Consider the following 20,144-nt stretch of genomic DNA (forward strand, 5'->3'; position numbering starts at 1 on the left):
TTCGAAAATTGATGTTTCCATTTCCAAATAAGTCCTATGTAGAATGTTACTTTGTTTATAGTGTGCCTGGTTTCCATAAAGAGGGTAGCGTTGGAGCGTTGGACTCACGTCCGCGTAGTCCCTAGTTCGATTCCCGGCCGCTGCTTCCCAATTTTTGGCGTCCACCCAGCGTCGTGAGGCTAACTGGGGACTTACAAACGGACAATATGTATAGAAAGCTACTGATGCGCCTGTTAGGAACAGGGTGTCGCAGCGCGATGACCTCGTGCTCGCCGCTAGGCTGAAAATAGTTCAGCCAGTCGCTAGCAGATGGCGCTGGAGCAGGCTTAGGCTCACAAATGGGCCGTTACGCCAACTGGTTTGGTTTCGTTTAGTTTCCATAAAGTATGTTGATAATCCTAACTGCTGTTTCATTATCTTTAGAATCTCTTTTATTTTAGTTGTGATATTTCTTTTTTTCATACCTAGAGGCACGAGTTTTTCGCAATGCGCGATAAAACGAAATGCGTCAGAATTAAGTCATTTTCAGTTCCTTGACGTTTCATGATGTTCTATGTGTATTTTCATTGGTTTCCGTTGCGCGATAAAACGCGAAATTGGCAGTTCTGCGCGAAACTTTTTAACAATATGCGAAATAACGCGAAATTTTAAAAATACGTTTTCATTAACTTAAAAACGTCTGTTTTCTGCTGACGGAACGATAGAAGGTGACATGAACGGTGCATTTTGGGTGATTCGGACACGGCTATGGAGAATGTTGCGCGTTAGTTAGTGATTTTCCTTCAGTTTGATTTAAAAATAAAAATAAGTATAATTTTCGATAAGTGGAATTTACAATGTGAAGTGAAATATTCAGTGCATTGCATTTTAGGTAATTAATGGTTTATTTCTGTAGTGATCTATGAATAAAAGGAACACTTGTAAAAATGTCAAGGAATACCTTTTCCACAAAAACTACAAAATGCGAAACTTTATTTGGAAAATGCGACAAAACGCGAAATATGAAAAATGAAACGCGAAATTTTCAAATTCTTAGTGCGAAAAACTCGTGCCCCGTATTAACTAATGTTATATTTGTATGTGAATGTGTGTATAAAAAGTAATTTTTATTAAAGTATTTCTGTACTTGTAAGATTTTTATTCAAATCATGTTTATCATATATTTTGTAATTTTGACAAGTGTATAGATATTCGGGCAGTAGCAGCTAAGTTATAAATTCATGAATGAACTTTTGAGTCAACGTAGTAGCTTTTGTATTCAGTTAAGTACTTTTCTAAATTCATAGGTAATTTTAAAGCTCCTGTTTTGCCACCTTTTGTAGTCTATATGATAGTTTAGATGACAAAAATATAGCTATTCAATTATCAAATGTTAAATTATCTTAATTTCCAAACTATTCCACTGACATTGAAATTATGTTGGCGCATGACAGTATGATTCAAATTTACAAATAAAAAAAAAAAAAAAAAAAAACTTACCAATATATCATCCTGTGGGAAAACTAAATATTCTTCAGTCGATCGGAAAAACAAGTTAGTTCCGTCTTTAGTGATAAGGCAACAAGAGTAAAAACGGATAACAGAAATTAGTATGGGAACAGGAATACATATCACCAAATCAGGGAAAAGTAAGGAGAAAAAGATAAAAATAATTTTGTAAAAACCCTGTAATGCTATTTCGGAAGTTGATTTGGATGAATTCATAGGAAATTTTGTCGGATTTGAAAACGATTTGAAAACAAGTTTGAAATTTGGCAGTTGTGCCTCCGAGTTAGGATATTCTTGGCCACAGTTCTCACTCCGTTCAATGGTCACACGCGTCCTTCACGTATCTTGTCACGTTGCAGAATCCGTTTTGACACACCAACAGATCAGGTAACTTAATTTATTGTGTACTCATAGGCACACCGAAACCAATATCCGCTTCTTACCATTCTGTCACACATTTGTTTCGATCCATCTTAAGCTCTTTCCATACAGCAAACTGGCACAATCGCTCCAATTGATTGCAATGGTTATGGGTCATTTAGTCACACCCTAGGAAATCACCATCTATAACGTTTGAAACTAACCGATCTAAGTTCCAGATGGTTTGACTTTTGACGCCGCGGTGGCTCAGTGGTAGAGCGTGCACCTCTGGTGCTTGGGGTCTCGGGTTCAAACTCTGCTTCCGCCAAGTGAACTTTGTGGTGAACAAACACCGTGTGCGTGGGTTTTCTCGAGTTCTCCCGTTTCCTCCCACTTTCTTCATTCCACCATTTTATTCATCTCTCATCATCACCGTCTCCTTTAGCTTAACCGGCATAACCGTGGAACGTAAAACTCAAAAATGTCATTTCATTTTCATTTTGGTTTGACTATTTTTTTTCTTTTTCTTTTTTTCTTTTTTTTGTTTTTTTTGTTTTGTTGGGTGGTTACTTTAATTACGTTTCAAAATAATAATTGAACGAAATGATAAAGTAAAAAAAAGAAGAAAAAAACTTCCGTATGTTTCCAGCGAAAGCTACTCCTGACACACCTGTGCTGAAGCCGATGGTCGAATCAGAAAAAATAGAATTGCCGGAGCCCGAAGAAAACTGGGATGCAGAACCTGCTCCAGAAGGAACATACAACCCTGAAGTGAAGTTGTGCTTAGGTAACATTTTCAGGTGAGTTCGTGTTTTGTACATAACTTCGCTGGGAATCCAAAGCAAAGTAACTAAGAAACTTCCATCTTTTTTTTTTCTGAATATTTACTTAATAGCAGACAGGGTGCTCACAGGAGGGTTTTAAAGCGCAGGTTGCGCCCATGAGAACATTTGAGGAGACAGTTTTTCACTGAAAATAGTACAATCAAACTGGAGAATGATAATTTTTTGAGAAGAGAGAAATATTTGAGGGTGAGAATGGTAAATTTTGGGAAATGAAAGATATATTTGAGGTTTAGAATGGTAAATTTGGGGGCAGAATGATAAATTTTGGAGAAAGAAAGATATATTTGAGGGTCGGAATGATAAGTTTGGGGGGCAGAATGGTCAATTTGGGGGCATGAAAGAAATATATTTTAGGGTCATAATAACAAGCTGGGGGGAAGAATGGTAAATTTTTGGGGAAGAAATATATATTTGAGGTTGAGAATGATAAGTTTGGGGGCAGAATGGTGAATTTTGGAGGAAGAAATATATATTTGAGGTTCAGAACGGTAAGTTTGGGGTAGGAATGGTAAATTTGGGGGATGAAAGATATATTTGAGGGTCAGAGTGATAAGTTTGGGACAGAATGGAAAACAATTGGGGGAAGAAATATATATTTGAGGTTAAGAATGATAAGTTTGGGAGCAGATGGTAAATTTTGGTAAAAGAAATATATATATATATATATATATATATATATATATATATATATTTGAGGTTCAGAATGGTAAGTTTGGGAGCAGAATGGTGAATTTTGGGGGAAGAAATATACAGTATATTTGAGGTTCAGAATGGTAAGTTTGGGGGCAGAATGGTAGATTTTGGGGTATGAAAGATATATTTGAGGGTCAGAGTGGTAAGTTTGCGGGCAGAATGATAAATTTTAGGGGATGAAAGATATATTTGAGGGTCAGAATGCTAAAATTGGAGGTCAAGGTAAAATTGAAGGTGAAAAACGGCAGAATAGTAATCTCGGACGAGTTTCACCAAACCCCTTGAAAAGATAGGCACCTCTGATGGCAGGTTGCCATCAGAAGTTCCAGGATTAGAAAACGTTATATGTTAAATTCAGTAAAAGGAGGCCAGGAATAGATTAGGGAAGAATATATACATAAGCAAATCATTTGAACTAGCAGAATTTCAGATTGATGGACGTTAAATAGTAATTTAAGTTAAGAAACAGAGATTGTTTTGTGATAGTGTATACATTGACAGATAAATCAGTATTGGTATACTTGCTTTCAAAGTTCTTTTCTGATTAATTATTAAACAAATTTTCGAAAGACTCTGCTACATCGATGCAATAAGTTATTTGGGATAGGATAAATATTGTAATGTTTATTAGCTCCCGGCGTAAGTATATGGAAGCTTATACTTTTACTCCAGGTGTATGTGTATGTGGTGCTTTATTTCTCGATAACTATTGGCTGGATCTGAAAGAAATTTGGTGGACAAGTAGCCCATCGTCTAAGATATAAGGCTTGCTATATTTGGTGTCCGAGCGTGGCCATAGATAGGCTCGGCTCGACTCGACTTGTATGTGGTACTTTTATTTCTCGGTAACCACTGCTCGGATCTGAACAAAGTTTGGTCGACATTTAGCCCATCGTCTGGAGGATAAAGATCACTATATTTGGTGACCAAGCTCTCCCAGGTACAAGCTCTGCTCGGCAACAGAGACTCTATTCCATAATTTTGCAGGGTGGGATCTCCTGAGTTCGATTCACCTCTGCTTGTTTACAAACTGTCTGTTTCACAGGATGTAAACTTCTAAGATAACATAATTATAGATTAGCTACTTAAGCAAAGTAAAGAGTTTAACCAGGGCGCAAAATTTGAAATTCAAACGCACTCACCAATCTGAAAATGATGGTTGACAGTATTTCTCACGTACAAATTATGAAAGGTCCCTCCCCCCACGGCCTTTGGCCTGACAAAGAAATATTACATCAGGGCATAAAATTTCAATACCAGACAATTAGATTCAGGATAATCAATTTTGAATTGGACAATTCATATACATGTTAAAAAATATCGTAACTTAAGACTTCATGTTTGTGTAACATTCTCTCTCTCTGCGCTGAAGTACCAGTTGTCGATTGCAGTTTTCGGATCAAAGTCCTTAAGTAATTTGCCTAAGATATCTGAACAAAGTTTGGTCGACATTTAGCCCATCGTCTGGAGGATAAAGATCACTATATTTGGTGACCAAGCTCTCCCAGGTACAAGCTCTGGGAGCTATTGGTGGAAATTGTCAGCAAATCATCCAATGTGTCAGTCTTCAATGAATTCCTGTAGGCAGTCTTTTAGCTCTGTTGAGACTGCAGAAGACTCTTTCACATAAAGCAGTATTCACAGATAAAACTGCACAACATGTGACAATTGAAAGCAGATTTGGGAATCTCGTAATGAAGTTTTCACTGCAAATCTTTTTCGTGTCTCATTCAATGTCAATGAAGAAAACAAAAGCACATATTCTGCCCACTCTACTAAGACAAGATCCACTTTTTCACTGTATAAATTTGGGTGCAAATACTTAGAAAACAGTTTTATTTCTTCCATACCAAATTCATGGATTTCTTCTTTAGGAGGCCAACCCAAAGTGTCAGATATATGGACAGAACTACCTATAATGAAACAGATTGCAACCATTCTGTTATGTACATTTTCGCATTCTTGACTAACTTTCGTCTTATACTCTGGAACTCTTGCTCTCCAGATTGAACATTCCTCCGTTTACCTGAGACAGATGCTAAGTCCGAGAATTCTTATAAACTTTGACCAAGGCTGTTTTCTAGGTCTTTTAATCCTGAGATGCTGTGTTCAATTCTCATTTTTAGACATGAAAATAGAAGTTCTTTGGTTTCATTTCCTGAAGAAGTCCAGGAGAAAGTAGAGAAGTTTAATAAAGTTAAATTGCTTCAAGCCTTTCAACAAACCCTTAGCTTTAGCAGCATCACTGTCCTTCCCATGGATCACTTGTTCGAGATGGATAACAACAGCTTTTACAGAACACTCCTTGCTGGCTAACCAACGCATAGTGTGAATATCAGAAAATTTTAAGAATTTCTTCTTCAAGAACCTCTGATATGTTTCTCAATGTATGAAGTCTTGGAGAATGGAGTCATGGTAAAAATTAAAAATTCTTTTCACCACGGCACACATCTAACACAGCTAATTTCAAGCGGTGTGCAAGACAACGTATTATCATTTTGGGACAAAGAGCTTTCATTTGTACAGCCGAACCAGATTTGTGTCCAACCATATTTGCGGTACCATCGGTACCCAAACCGATAGTGTGACACTTCTGCCTGTATGAACTAGATTCTAAGGTTTTATCTAAAAGACAAAATAACCAACGGTTAACGTTGTAAAATAACCAGCGGAAGTTGAGTTCAGTAGTTCTGCCGCACCCAATATATCTTTCTTGGTGTGGCTATCATTTGAATCCACAAACCTAACCTAAACATTTGGAAGCTCAACTGCTGACGTATCTGTTGAACCATCAACTAGAATGTTTATATATCTACAGTTTTTCAAATTGTTTACTACTTCCTGCTTCAAAGTTTCAGCTATAAAATGAATAAAATATTTACATTGGATTTCATTCCCATATTGTTTTAAAATACTCACATTTAACTTCGCGTCTTTGAATGGTTTCTCATGCTTAACTACGTAGTACGCAACATTAAACAAGCTCGTAAAATGAGAAAACTTTTTTTTTTTTTTTTTTTTTCAGTTGGCGTTTCTTTGTCTCTTACATTGGAAACCTTTTAAACGAATTAAACAAATTCACACAAATCTCACACAAAATTTTATCGTGGAAGCACTAAGAATGACATTACATTCTTTGTAGGTTGACGCTACAAGCAGACCGGTACCAGGAGATTACCGCGTTGACACAATGACAAAGAATGACTTGCTACTCCAATCCTTGCACGAATTGCTATTTCGATTTGCGTTTGTTTAATTGATTCTTTGCTATTCACATAGAGGCACTGTTGTCGATGGATTTCACGGCTAGAGCCAGATGAAAGTAGTTCCTCCCTACATCTTCATTTGTTTATTGACTGAAAAGAGAAAACAGTTAGGTGACCAGTGATAACGATATCTCATACAAATATCGATTTTTTAAAAATATTTTTGTTATTTATTTATCACTGACATCGTATCGTGATTGGTTGATCTATTCTAGGCACTGGCCTGTACTCCCAGCTGTTCTAGCTTCAAACAGCGGGGGAAATGATCTCTCGCGTTGACGTGGCAAAAGGCAAACCATTTCGATTTAGGGTGGGAAAAGAGGGGTGAATTACAGCGTTGTGAAGATTTCACTTTCCATGTCCTCTGTGAAAACTTCACATTCCGTGTTTTCTCTCACTCAGTGACAATTACAATCTCTGAATGATCCCGTAAACAGAAAGTAGCTACAATATGAATGAAACTTACCTTACTGTCCTCCGAAGTAGTCCCCTCCCGTAGCTATGCAACGCTGAGCACGGCTGTACATGTCCTGGAAACTTTTTGAGAATTCTTCTTCCGGGATGGTGCTTAGGAGCCTCGTCACGTTTCGCTGGATGTCTGGAATATCGTCAAATCTCTTTCCTTTCAACGCGAGTTTGAGGTGCGGGAACAGGAAGAAGTCGGGAGGATTCAGATCTGGCAAGTATGGTGGATGGTCAATTTGCACCACCCCCTTTTGGTTCAGGAACTGTCTAACGATATTGGGTGTGTGAGGGCGAGCGTTGTGGTGAACCAGAAACCATGAACCTTTTTCTGAGTACTGGGATCGTACCCTTTGTACACGTTTCATGAAACGTCTCAAAATTTCAACGTACCTAGCAGCATTCAATGTTGATCCCTCAAGTAGAAATTCCTTGTGGATTATACCATTACTGTCAGAAAACGTGATTATCATCGTTTTGATGAATGATTTTTCTGCTTTGACCTTTTTCGAACGAGGTGATGCAGGAGAACGACATTCCATGCTTTGGCGTTTTGTTTCCAGATCGTGCCTCACACACCAGGATTCATCCTAAGCAACAATACAGCTTAAGAAATGTGGATTTTCATCCACCATAGCAATAAATTCCTGTGAGGCAAGAACACGTGCGTGCTTCTGGTCATCAGCCAGGTAATGTAGCACGAGTCGACAGCGCGTTTTCCTTTCCCTAAGTCGATGGTGAGGATAAGTCTCGCAAATTTACAGCTAATGTTTAATTCCTCAACAATCATTCGCACAGTTAATCGGCGATCGTTCGTAATTAATGTCCTCACCTTTTCAATGTTTTCGTCTGTGCGAGAATCCGAGCCTTCTGCTACGGGGGTTATCGGAAACACTATCCCGCCCTTCTTGAAAATGGTTGAACCACTCGTAAACACACTTCAAGGACATTGGTTTTGATCTTCATAAACCTGTACCAGCATATCATGGGTTTCTTTCGGTGTCTTGCCAAGCGTAAAACAAATCTTCAAATTGATCCTTCGTTCGTTCAGTACTGTTATCAGTTTGGAACCGGACACACTAACACTCACTTGATATAACGCGTGTCACACAGACCACAGTTGACTCAAAACTGAACAACGGTTTGTCCACAGTGGCTACACCTGTTGCTACTCGTGTGCAGTGTTTCGTTGCGCCAGTATTGCCAGGTCGAACACAACGACTTCATTCACCGAACTTTATTGTCAAAGATTGTACTTTTGTGCGAAACAGAAACTGCGCAACCCTGTGAATTTAGGCAGAAACCATTCCTACTGAACACTGGTCGCCAGCTCTAAATTTCTAATCGAAAATGGCGACGTGGCGACCGGAAATTTTGTTTCCTGGTTTAACTACATATTGATTTCAATTGCCCTTCACATATTTATGGCAATTCTTTTACAGAATCCACCACATCTTCTGAAGATCTATCTTCGACCTTGCATAACCTTCTAATACAACATATTTAAACATATTTACTGATACGCGCTATAGATTACATAATTCAAATAAGAATAGCCATACGTTGTATCTCGAATTTTTGTGATACATTCATACTATTTCAGTATTCTCTAACAGTTTCTATGTTAACGTCTGGACGCACTGTTAAGGTTCTGCCCTCCCTGTAAAACTCTCGTGAGAAGAAACCTGATAACTTCGTTCCTCTAAAACTATAGTTTTTTTTTTTATTATTATTCATTTGGAGAAACTTGTGATATACAGTTAATAATATTTATCATTAGTGTTAAACTTTATCTTTCCTGTGAGTAATATAGTAATGAATTTTCAGATAACTTGATCGTGCATAAGATGGACAGTTTTTAAACTCAGTTATTAGTATTTAATTTGTGCCTCACACTCTCTAAGAAGCTTGAGTTTCGTTTAAGTAGTAAGGAATGATCAATAGTTAACATGAAATTTCGTTATTATGTTATTCACATAAACCTAGCTAATTTTATAATGATCCTATTAGTCTGAACGTAGTAGGACTATAAATATAATTCGACACCAAGGTTTTGGAATGATTTTAATGGAAAAATAAAAATACCTAACGTAAAATATTACACACACTTGGAAGACTTACCAATGTAACCCTTTCAAACCTGATTTTTTTTTTTTTTTTTTTTGCTGCTGTTAAAAAATATTTATGAATTTAGGAGAGTTAACCCTTTAACTGGTTATGACGTAATACTACGTCATGGTATATGTGCAGTGGAAATGGCTACGACGTGGTACTACGTCTTGACTAAATTGTCACTAATGTTCAGTGGCAATGACGAAAGTCTCTCTTGAAAACTTTTCTTCTTACATTTAAATCGAAAACAAATCAATAGATGGCTCTGAATACTCATAATGTGCAAACGACATTGGTTTTTGGAATAACAGATGGCACATTGTTGCTCGTAAGAACATTGTTGCTACTGTAATAAAAGAAGCACAAACTGCATTTCAAAACAGTAGCAATGTCTTGCTGAGGCGGGAATTTTTGTTGATTCTTGTGTGCTATTGTTGTCTGTGTGAAACATACATCATTGTTTCTTAGTTCTACGGTTCTTGTGGCTACGACGTAGTACTACGTCTGCCACGTGAGAGTACACATTTCCAGAAAACTGTGCCAGTTAAGGTGTTAAATGAGATGCAAATAACGCAAAAGAGAAAAAAGATAGAATAATTTACTTAATTGTAGAACATATAGGTCAGTAATTTAAAGCATATTATCTACACAAGAATTCTGTATGTATTGTAGAAAATAGTCAATTGAATACTAACACAGATGTGTTTGTTTGTTTCCTCAGATCATTAGGGAATGTAACTAGATCTGAGAGATAGATAGATAGTACATATTAAAATGTGTTTCGTTTATATATTTAATTGCGGGGCGCAAGTAAATCTGAGAGATAGATAAGTAGTACATAATAAAATGTGTTTTGTTATCACAGATCATTGCGAGGTGCCAATTGATTCAAGAGATAGATAGATAAATAGTACATGATAAAATGTGTTTTATTTCCTTAAATCATTGCGGGGTGCAAATTGATCAGAGAGAGAGAGAGAGAGAGAGATAAATAGTACGTAATAAAATGTGTTTTATTTCCTCAGATCGTTGCGGGGTGCAACTAGATCGGAGAGAAGGCTTTTCCGGAAGTTGGAGAGAATGAAATTCCAAAAGAATATGCTTGTGTAAGTACTTTTGCTTTACATTGAAGTATATTTTATAAGCAAATATAAAACTTAATAATATTCTAACTAACAAATTGTAATTATCTTTTATTAATATATGCTTCTTGAAAACAAACGGAAAAACTATTATATCAAAACATCGACTATGCTACGGAAACATACATTAATCAGCGTAATTAAAAATTAAAATTATAATCATGGTATAAGTTGCAAAGTGTATTAATTATCACCAATTTCTTGTATATCTCATTAATGTACGCTATAATTTTGACTCCTGCCAAAAGTACTAATAAGTTCTGTACCTGACCTGTAACTAAAAATTGCACTGTGAAGGTTGTCCCATAAGTTTCCATAAATAGGGGGGAGGGGGAATAACGTTTTGGTATTCATGTACGTCAATGGTTAGATCAAAAATTTCCAGATGTTTGGATATGTAGGTGTGGGCCTGTGGAATGGTCTACCAGATTCCCAGATCTCACCCCAATTGATTTTTATTTTGCGGGCCATGGTGTACTAGATAAAGATACAAAACTAAACCACCTCAAGAAATATATTGTCATATAATAAATTGGCACAAAAAGAGGTATAAATCACAATTCGCTATTCGCTTCTTCGTCAAATTATACATTCTAAATCAGTCATTTGTAAAAACTTTCAGTGACTGCCATGGAGATTGGGGCGCTCGCTTTGTAAGTACCTTTTCTTTTTTTTTTTTTTTTTTTTCATAATATCCGTTCTCCACTTTGGAAAGGAGTTTCAGTAAAACTCTGCGTTCTAACATGTATGAGTACAGGGCCGTCCCGTGGGTTGTAAGCATTCGGGGCGAGAATTCCCCCCCCCCCTTCCCAGTGTGTTAGAAACAATCACTTTATTTTGTACTCCTAGATTTAAGTATTGAATCAGGCACGTAGTCAAGGGGTGGGTCCGGGGGGTCCGAACCCCCCCCTTCGGATCCAGAAATGAAAAATATTAAGGATGAAACAAAGAGAAACGAGAAAAAGATGAATCAGCGTCAAAATATAAAGCTATAGCAAGTGTTTGGTTACTCTTTCTTATGAGGAGCTTTGTGTGGAGGAAACCGGGAGAGGGGGGGAGTTGAAAGTTGGTATTATTGTAACGAAGCATATCGAATTCCATCTATCTGCATGGATAACATAGAGTCTCAGGTAGAACTTAAGAAATGCTCAGAATTACCAATAATATGAACCATTTTGAATTTCGCGGCACCTCTAGCCCATTTTTATAGGATGTATTACTCCCGAAAGAGATCTCGTTGCTATCCTTGATGGCATTAAACGAAAAAGAAGACAAGTAGAACCGAGTTCGAATGACCTCGGAAATCTATACCTTTTTCAATACTTTTTATTCCCTTTTACTCAAGATTTCTTCATAGTTTTTCTTCTTAAAATACTTACTAACATATCCTCATTTTATTGTCCTAAGAGACCAATATGGATATATTGCCAGCAAAATAGTTTAGATTGATCGATCCCCTGGTGTGTAACCACAGTATTTCATATCACGGACCCCCCCCTCCTCCTATTTAGAAATCCTGGCTACGTGCCTGATTGAATGTAAGATCATAATGTAAGATAAAATAAGTTGGTATTATGTCATTTTTTGAAGTGAATGGCTTTCAGGGGCGGATCCAGGGAGCAATCGCCCTTCCCCCCCAGAAGAGGAAACTTTCTTATTTTATATATAAATAAAACCCATCCCAGAGTTCGGAGCTCTTAAAAGTAGCTCTAAGTAACAGCATTACAACCCACCGCCTCCCCAGAAGTCCGTCTTAGATCCGCCCCTGATGGCTTTTGTAGTTAAAACATAAAAGTTAATGAAAACAGGTTTTGAATTCTTGAAATCGAGTGCTATTCTTGTTTATTTTGAACTTTATACACATCAACATAGTATAAGCATAGAATATACAAATAACAATACAAATATTAAATTCCAAGCTTAAAAAAAAAACAGAGGACTGGAGAGAATTTCAGTTGAATAATTCTAGGCCTAGACAATGTTTTACAATTCTGGTGATTCTCAAGTTCAATACTCTATCGGGAGTCCCTCAAGGATCTAATCTAGGTCTCCTGTTGTTTCTTCATGTTATTAATGATATTTCTCTGTTCATTAAAACTTCTCAAGTTTTTCATTTCGCCGACAATCTCAAATTATACTCCAAAGTAAATTCAATTGATGACTGCGTGCAACTTCAAAAGGATTTCCAAAGAGTTCAAATATGGTGTGATAAGAATAAATTAGTCTTGAATGTGTCCAAATATAAATCTGTATCTTTCACGAGAAAAGAAAATCCAATTATCTTTACCTATACAATAAGTGGCACTTCCTTGTCTATCCCAAATACTATCAAAGATCTAGAGTTATATTTGATAGCAAATTAATCTTTGCTCAACACGTTGACGAAGTAACGAGTAGTGCATATAGAAACCTAGGTTTGATTTATAGGATAGGGCAGGATTTCTACAAAAAATCAACATTTATAAGGTTATACTTTTCGTATGTGATATCGAAATTAAAATGCTGTTGTATTGTTTGGACACCAAATGTCACTAAATACTCTGATGCAATAGAAATATAGAGTTTAAATTTTTAAAAATGCTTGCATACAAGAAAACCGGTTTCTACCCAAAGTATGTCCCCTATGAAGACTTAGTAACGAATTTTAGTTTTCAAACATTAGGAAAAAGGATATGGATGTTTGATCTGTTGTTCTTACATAATTTATTAAACAGTAAAATTGACTGCCCAGAATTATTTTCAGAAGAATTATTACGTGTCCCAATAGGTAAGACTAGAACAGCACACATTGGGACATTCTATTGTACAAAAGCAAGAACTAACATGTTACATAAGTCTCCTCTGTGTGAGAATGTGTGCTTCAGATAACGAAATGATTAGATTTCATGTAGTAGATGTATTTAGTATGTCCCAAAACAAGTTCAAAACAATTGTCAGGCAATAACTTCTGCATAATTAAACAACTTATATTTGTGTATAAGTATAATAATGTATGTTAGATAATTATATACACGACAATATAACTGGGCATTAAACCTGTTGTGTTGTACTTATGAAATACTAAAGTTTACTTAGCCGTGGCCTGATCATTATTAAAATATATTAATATTATTATTATTATTATTTGAAAAATTTCATTTATCAACATAATCTGAATTCCTTGAATTTTGTTGATTTGTCTTCCCAGCGCCCCCATGGTCGTGGCGTCTAGGGCGATCGTCCCGGTCGCCCCGTCCACGCGATGGCACTGTATGAGTAGAACGTCATTCATCATTGTGGGTACAAGTCTCCTGGTGACACACAACGCACTGTACAATTCAGTCATAAATTGTATCTTTATGGAATCTCTAGTTCTAATTTCAAGCCATTAATACTAATCATACTCATTTTTTTAAAAAAAAGTTTAAAGTACACAGCATAGTCTAACTTTCAAAAATTTCGTTTGCATATCAAATTTATCTACTCAACTTCCTATCTATTTATTTTCAATAAATACTTTTGTATTTTTTTTTTTTTTAATATTTTAGTATCACGAATGCCATTGCAAGCATAACTTAAGTTGTGCTTATACATGCGTTTCTCATCAGTGGAGGACACGCATCGAAACATGCTTTCAAAACAATGGTAACCATATAGAGCGTATTATTTATATAAATAAAAGTCGCATTCATAAAAAAAAGTTTCTTTTTCTACATATGTATGGAAATTTATGGGACACCCTGTATATGAAAATTCACAGTATTTTGTGTAAATTTTGAGTAGATTGCACCCAAGCACTTGGGGGCGATGTGCACCTCTGTCCTAATAAATATTTCAATATTTATATGTAGTTTTTCTTAAGTTATACTAGTTATATGACTAATCCCTGACAATTGATTATTGTATTGACTAGAAAATGATGAGATACGTATATATATATAAGAAGCTGTTGAGGTTGGGAGCAAACTTTTTCAGTGTGTATCAACAACAATATAATCATCCACCAATTGAAGCAATATGTATATACAGGGTGTTACAAAAATTGGTCACAATATGTTGGAAATAGATTCCTCACATCAAAATAAGAAAAAAAGTTCATATAAACGTGTGGTCGGAGGTGCACAGTTTCGTAGTTATAGGGTGCCGAAAACGTGAAGAAATGAACTTTAAAGACCCATAGTTCTATTACAGGGCGCGAGAGATAGCATAAGCTATGACCTTTGTTGTGGTAGCCTCATCCTCATTTACACGCACGGTTCTTAGTTTCTATTTCTTCACGTGCGTGGGTGTACGCTATGTCGTACGTCTCCTCCACTCACCGTCGTCATAAGGTATTTATCCTTTTACCAGGTGGCACTTTACAGATGTTAACTGATGTTGTTCTTTAACGGGTACCCTTATTCCTGTAAATCATACCACACGGTACAAACTCCTACGACCTCCAATGAACGAAGATCAATACGACAGCTACAGCGAGGAATTGCTTGTTACGCATCGGTAACGCAATGTCCGGGTTCTTGAATGAACAGGGATCATAAGGAAGGCGTTAATTGTGACATCGCACGGAGTTTTGCCAGATACCGTGACGAACTTAGTAATAACTAAGAGAATAAAGAGATTGTGAAAAACCATGTAATCATTTGATCATCAGATTTATAATACTGTCCAATCTTACATTCTTGAGGTTTGATTAAGTACAGTATCTATTACATATACAAAATCAAATAACATTTACAACTTCTACTGAAGTAACTGAAGATAGATAACATAATTGTATTACGACGTCAACCATCTCTTCATGTGTATGGATACTTCAACCACAAGGTAAATATCTAAGAACTTGGACATTATATAGAATGGATGATAGGTTAGTTTCTTGGCCTTCTACCAGATATTTGTCGAACTACGTGGACATACGGATTTTTCTTCAGGGTATCAGATAAGTATCTATGTTTGACTAAATTTCTCTTCTTTCATTCATTATTTCTTTTGTAGCTTAAATACTTATATTCATAATTCGTAAGCAAGGTTTATTATTTTCAAATTAAGACTCTTTTCGTCCTTTCATACACATATTACATATTCTTTCTGTATATATTTAAAAATATTCGTATTATGTACTTCGCCGTGACTGATCCCTACTTTCTATTATTCTTTCTAAATAATTGATCCATCGTAGATTCAACATCGAGGGTAGCTACATCTATTAGATACTTTAAATGTAAAGTATGGGTTGAACTTCATAGTCTTGTTAACACATAAGAAGAGAGTTAGCTGTATTGAAAAACGACTATGCCAGACTACGTTGGTTAACATCTCAGTTTTGATACTTCAGGGTTTAAGTTTTCTACAGAGAATTTTGATGAACATCCTAGTACGTGTTAGATAAAGTAATTCATGTTTGCGTGGCAATACGGGTTCGGAGCAGAATAGTCCCCGAAACGGTAACTTCTCAGCAGTTAAACATATTTAATTCTGGTACCTCGACAAACAACATTATTCTTCCTTAATGTTATCTTATAAGATAACTTTACCTTTTAGATCGAATTGTTTCTTCCTTTATAGATATTATAACACTTCAAGCTAATTCACTGCGAATATAAGTGATTTTTTGTCTTAAACTAAAATTGTTGCTTTGAAACTTTTCGTTGATAAAATTATTGTGTATATTCTTAATTTTTTTAGTTTTCTTTCTTTTCTTATTATTCAGGTGCCAGAATTAGACCTTTTCGCCAGCGCTTTGTTATGCTCCATGTAATGAAATAAGTTCCTGTGCTCAAATTTACAATACGAGTGCGATTATACACATAAATTATAGCATGAAATACGAAAATAAAATTACATAATGTGTAGAGAATAATGCAATTAAAATATAATACATGAATTGATGTCTGTAGTGTGGAGTGTAAACCTGGAGCACTACACCTTGGAATCCGCAACCAACACGCTTGAAAGGAACGGGCAATCCTAATAGTGTTACTAACTGCCACAACAGTGAACTAGAATTTGGCGATTTGAAGCATTTCTGGGAAGAGATGACAGAGACACTTTGAATCAATCGGTAGCCTTCCTTTCCTCATCTTCATTTAGAAAAATCTGAACATAAATTAGCCTATTTATTTAATAAGATGTAAAAGTGCACTCGGTGCATTAAAGGTTTCCTTACTTTTTCTTTTTTTTTTTATGCATGATGATCGTAACGTAAGCTAAAGTAAGTAAAACTTACATCACATAACACAACCTATATTTGCAATTCATTCATTCTAGGGACCACGACTCATGTCCTCGCTTTAGGAAAATCGTGGCTACAGACCTGTCAACTCCTCCCCCCCCCTTATACAAGGAAGTTCGTCATTTTCTCTGGTAAAACAAAGTGGTCCTATTAGTACCCTCCTTCCCGGGCAGGGACCTACGCAGGGGTGGGTCCTGTGGGTCCGGACCCCCGAAATTTCGACTTTTGTGTAAATTTAGCCTAACTTTAGGGGCAATTTTAGGAATTTTAATATAAAATACCCTCATATTGAGTTTGGACCCCTCCCGAAACAAATTCCTGCGTAAGCTACTGCTCCCGGAGTAGTTATTTATGACACAGATGGGGGCGTCTTGAGAGACACATGAAGAAGCCAAACCGGACACAGTGTTCTTGTGTTCCGTGAAGTGTGGTTCTTTGTGTATAGTTCTGTTGTTTTCACTTATGTTGAAGGTTAGTATCAGCATGGGTTAGAAGTACTACCAAAAAATCTCCCTCCTCTCTCCACTGTCACCCTTGCAGCGAATAGCGTTCTTCCTACCTCCCACTTCTCATAGCTCATGCTATCTCTCGCGCTCTGTACTATAGGACCGATCGTAGTAGGGTCAAGACATCACTGAGGAACTACTATGTAAACTATCCAAATATTGATATTTCAGAACCTCCGGTACTTGCACAATCATTTTTAGAGAGGCTGTTTGGAAGTACTTGATCACTCTCCACCTACCTCTCTAAGAATTGGTGTGCAAGTACTAGAGCATTCTTAAACATGGATATTTGGATAGTTCACATACCAGTTTCTCAGTGATATCTTGACCCAACTACGATAGGTCCCAACTCCGAAACTAACCACGTTTGAGCACAAGTCCATATGAACTTTTTTCTTATATTGATGTGAGAAATCTGTTCCCAAAATATTGTGAGACTTTTTGTAAACCCTGTATATATTGCTTCAATTGTTGGATGATTCTCAAACTACACATTGAAAAATCGCTCCTGTAATGTTTTGTGTTTCGGCGTCTTCTGTGTTCATTAGAAACTCATTTCAAGAGTTATACATAAAAACTATTTAAATTTTTGCTTAATCTTATTGCGTTTTTTCTAATGGTGATATTCTTCATAATTTTTATTTTTTCCTAAATCAGGCAGCCAAATACAAACTCTACGAGTAATGGCTTAAACTCCAACTATCCTCATAAGCTGGAGAGCATAAAGGAAGAACCACTAGAACCAAGACCTCCTCCTTGTCAGACTGTTTATACATCATCAAAATCTGAAGATCTCAGATTAGAAGAATCTTTCGGTTATGTTGCGGTGGCCGACAATTGGGAGTATCCATATCGATCTAACTGCATATCATTTACAAGTACGACTGAGGAACGAGACGTAGGCCCTGGCGTTGGTCCTATTATATGTGTTCATCCCAATATGGGTCTCGGACGAGGTAAGTATGGGATTACCTCACTTTCATGTATTAGAAGAACCTGAGCATTCACTGAATTTGTAAATGATTTAAGTTATTCATTAATCAGCTGTGCAATTTTGGTGATTCGACGGTATTATTATTATTATTATTTATTACAAATTTGGCAAGCTTTGTTCATAGTTTGTTTTCTGTTATTCGATCTAGTGGTCAGACTGATGTTATTTACTTTGATTTTGCAGAAGCTTTTAATAAATTGCTTCATCATTTATTAATAAGTAAGCTGTACAAGTACAAATTGTCAAATCATATAATAAAATGGCTAGATTCATGTTTAAGTAACAGGAAATTTAGAGTTAGGTATAATGGCTATATTTCTTCCATTTATAACATAACATCTGGTGTGCCCCAGGGTTCCAATCTCGGTCCCTTGCTGTTTTTATTGTATATGACCTACCTGAAAAGTTAACCTATGCTGATGATATAAAATTCTTTAGTGAAATCAATACTGTTCGAGATCAAGTTACGTTGCAAGAAAATATTGAAACATTAGTTAAATGGTCAGAGTATAATTTTCTGCCTTTGAATGTTGCCAAAACTCAAGGTATAACTTTTTCAAAATAAACTCATCTTTTGTTTTATAAATATACAATTGGTAATCGGGAAATTGAATTTGGAACTTATGTTAAAGATTTAGGGATAATACTAGACAACAAATTGTTATTCCAAAAATATTTACAGGTAATCACATATATAGCCAGATAAAAACTTAGCAATGCTGAAATGGCTTTGCCGTAATTTTTCAAATATTAATACTTGTAAAATTCTCTACATGTGTAACGTGCGTTTTCATTTGCAGTATGGCACGGTAGTTTGGAACAATGAAGCTAAGTACTTTGTAAATGTCATAGAGTTTATTCAGAATAAAAGATTTCAAAGTATGAACTTGTCTTGTATATCTAAAGAACTATATCTAAAGAACTCCATCTGTTATCTTTAACCCGATAGGTGTTATATTTTCGATTTGATTTTTTTTAATTATCTTCTTCATGGAAGTTTCTTTATTAATGGCTTATTTTCCATAAGAACTCCTTACCGTAACATTAGAAATTTTGTTCCTTTTGTTTCGAATGTTTATACTTCGAAATATTCTATTTATAAAACTATAGATACTACAAACAAATATTACTCTGTTGTAGATATTTTCCAGCCTAACTTTGCTAAAGTTCGTTGTAGACGTTAAATTTCTAAAGGAACTATAATGTTTAATTTTTTTTTAATTTAGTGAGGTGCCATTTGAAAGGTTTTCCTTAAGTGTTGTAAGTGTGCTATTTATTCATTTATTTTTTATTTTCCCTATTTATTTATTTATCTTTTAATTTCGTATCATCTTTTCTTTTCTTCTAGGTTTAAGCTTTTATTTTTTTCGGATACTGCATTGTTTCTTTTTTTATCTTAGGTACGAGTCTTTATCTACATGTCATATAGGAAATCTTTTTATTTTTTGTATGTTAATTTTATTATTATTATTATTACTTTACGATATCGATAGCATGTATAGCTTGTATTGATGAAGACTGTTGTATATGTAGGTTTACATGTATCATATACCTGCCGTCTGGGCGCACTAGTAGCTATGTATGCTGTTTGCTGCCTAATAAAAATTATTATTATTATTATTATTATTATTATTATTATTATTATTATTATTATTATTATTATTATTATTATTATTATTATTATTATTATTTCTTGTTAGTATCTAAAGACATTTGGAAAAGATTATTGCAATAGAGACTTTCAAAATTGTGCATTGAAATTTTTTAAGTGCTCCGATCCACTGATTGCACGTTGGTAAAAATACACTATAGATTAGGGGACTTCATTACAAAAATAAAGGAATTATTTAATCGTGCATAACGCTGTTACAAATTTTTGGTTATGCATTGTATTAAATATGCATCATATACACAAAAGTTCTAGATTGACACTAATTCTTCGTCCTTCCCCAACTGCTTTGTCGTTACGCTGATGTAGGTGTTGCAGTTGTAGTATACACGATATATTAATATCACAGTGTGCTCCGATTCTTCCACCAGAAGTTTGCTCCTTTGCTTAAAAGCA

The 20,144-nt window shown here is 35.6% G+C and overlaps 1 protein-coding gene across 1 annotated transcript in view; it reads left to right on the forward strand.

Moving 5' to 3' along the window:
• The window catches only part of LOC145684265 (uncharacterized), a 70,174-nt gene that overhangs the window by 27,625 nt on the left and 22,405 nt on the right, over positions 1 to 20,144 (forward strand). Inside the window, exons 4-6 of the mRNA XM_081756395.1 lie at positions 2,498 to 2,648; positions 10,252 to 10,332; positions 17,743 to 18,041. Coding sequence (XP_081612521.1) covers positions 2,498 to 2,648; positions 10,252 to 10,332; positions 17,743 to 18,041 — 531 coding nt within the window. The remainder of the gene's footprint in view (positions 1 to 2,497; positions 2,649 to 10,251; positions 10,333 to 17,742; positions 18,042 to 20,144) is intronic.

This window comes from Thermobia domestica, chromosome 4 (genome assembly GCF_964235325.1).
Source record: "Thermobia domestica chromosome 4, izTheDome1.hap1.1, whole genome shotgun sequence".
Taxonomy (NCBI): Eukaryota; Metazoa; Arthropoda; class Insecta; order Zygentoma; family Lepismatidae; genus Thermobia; species Thermobia domestica.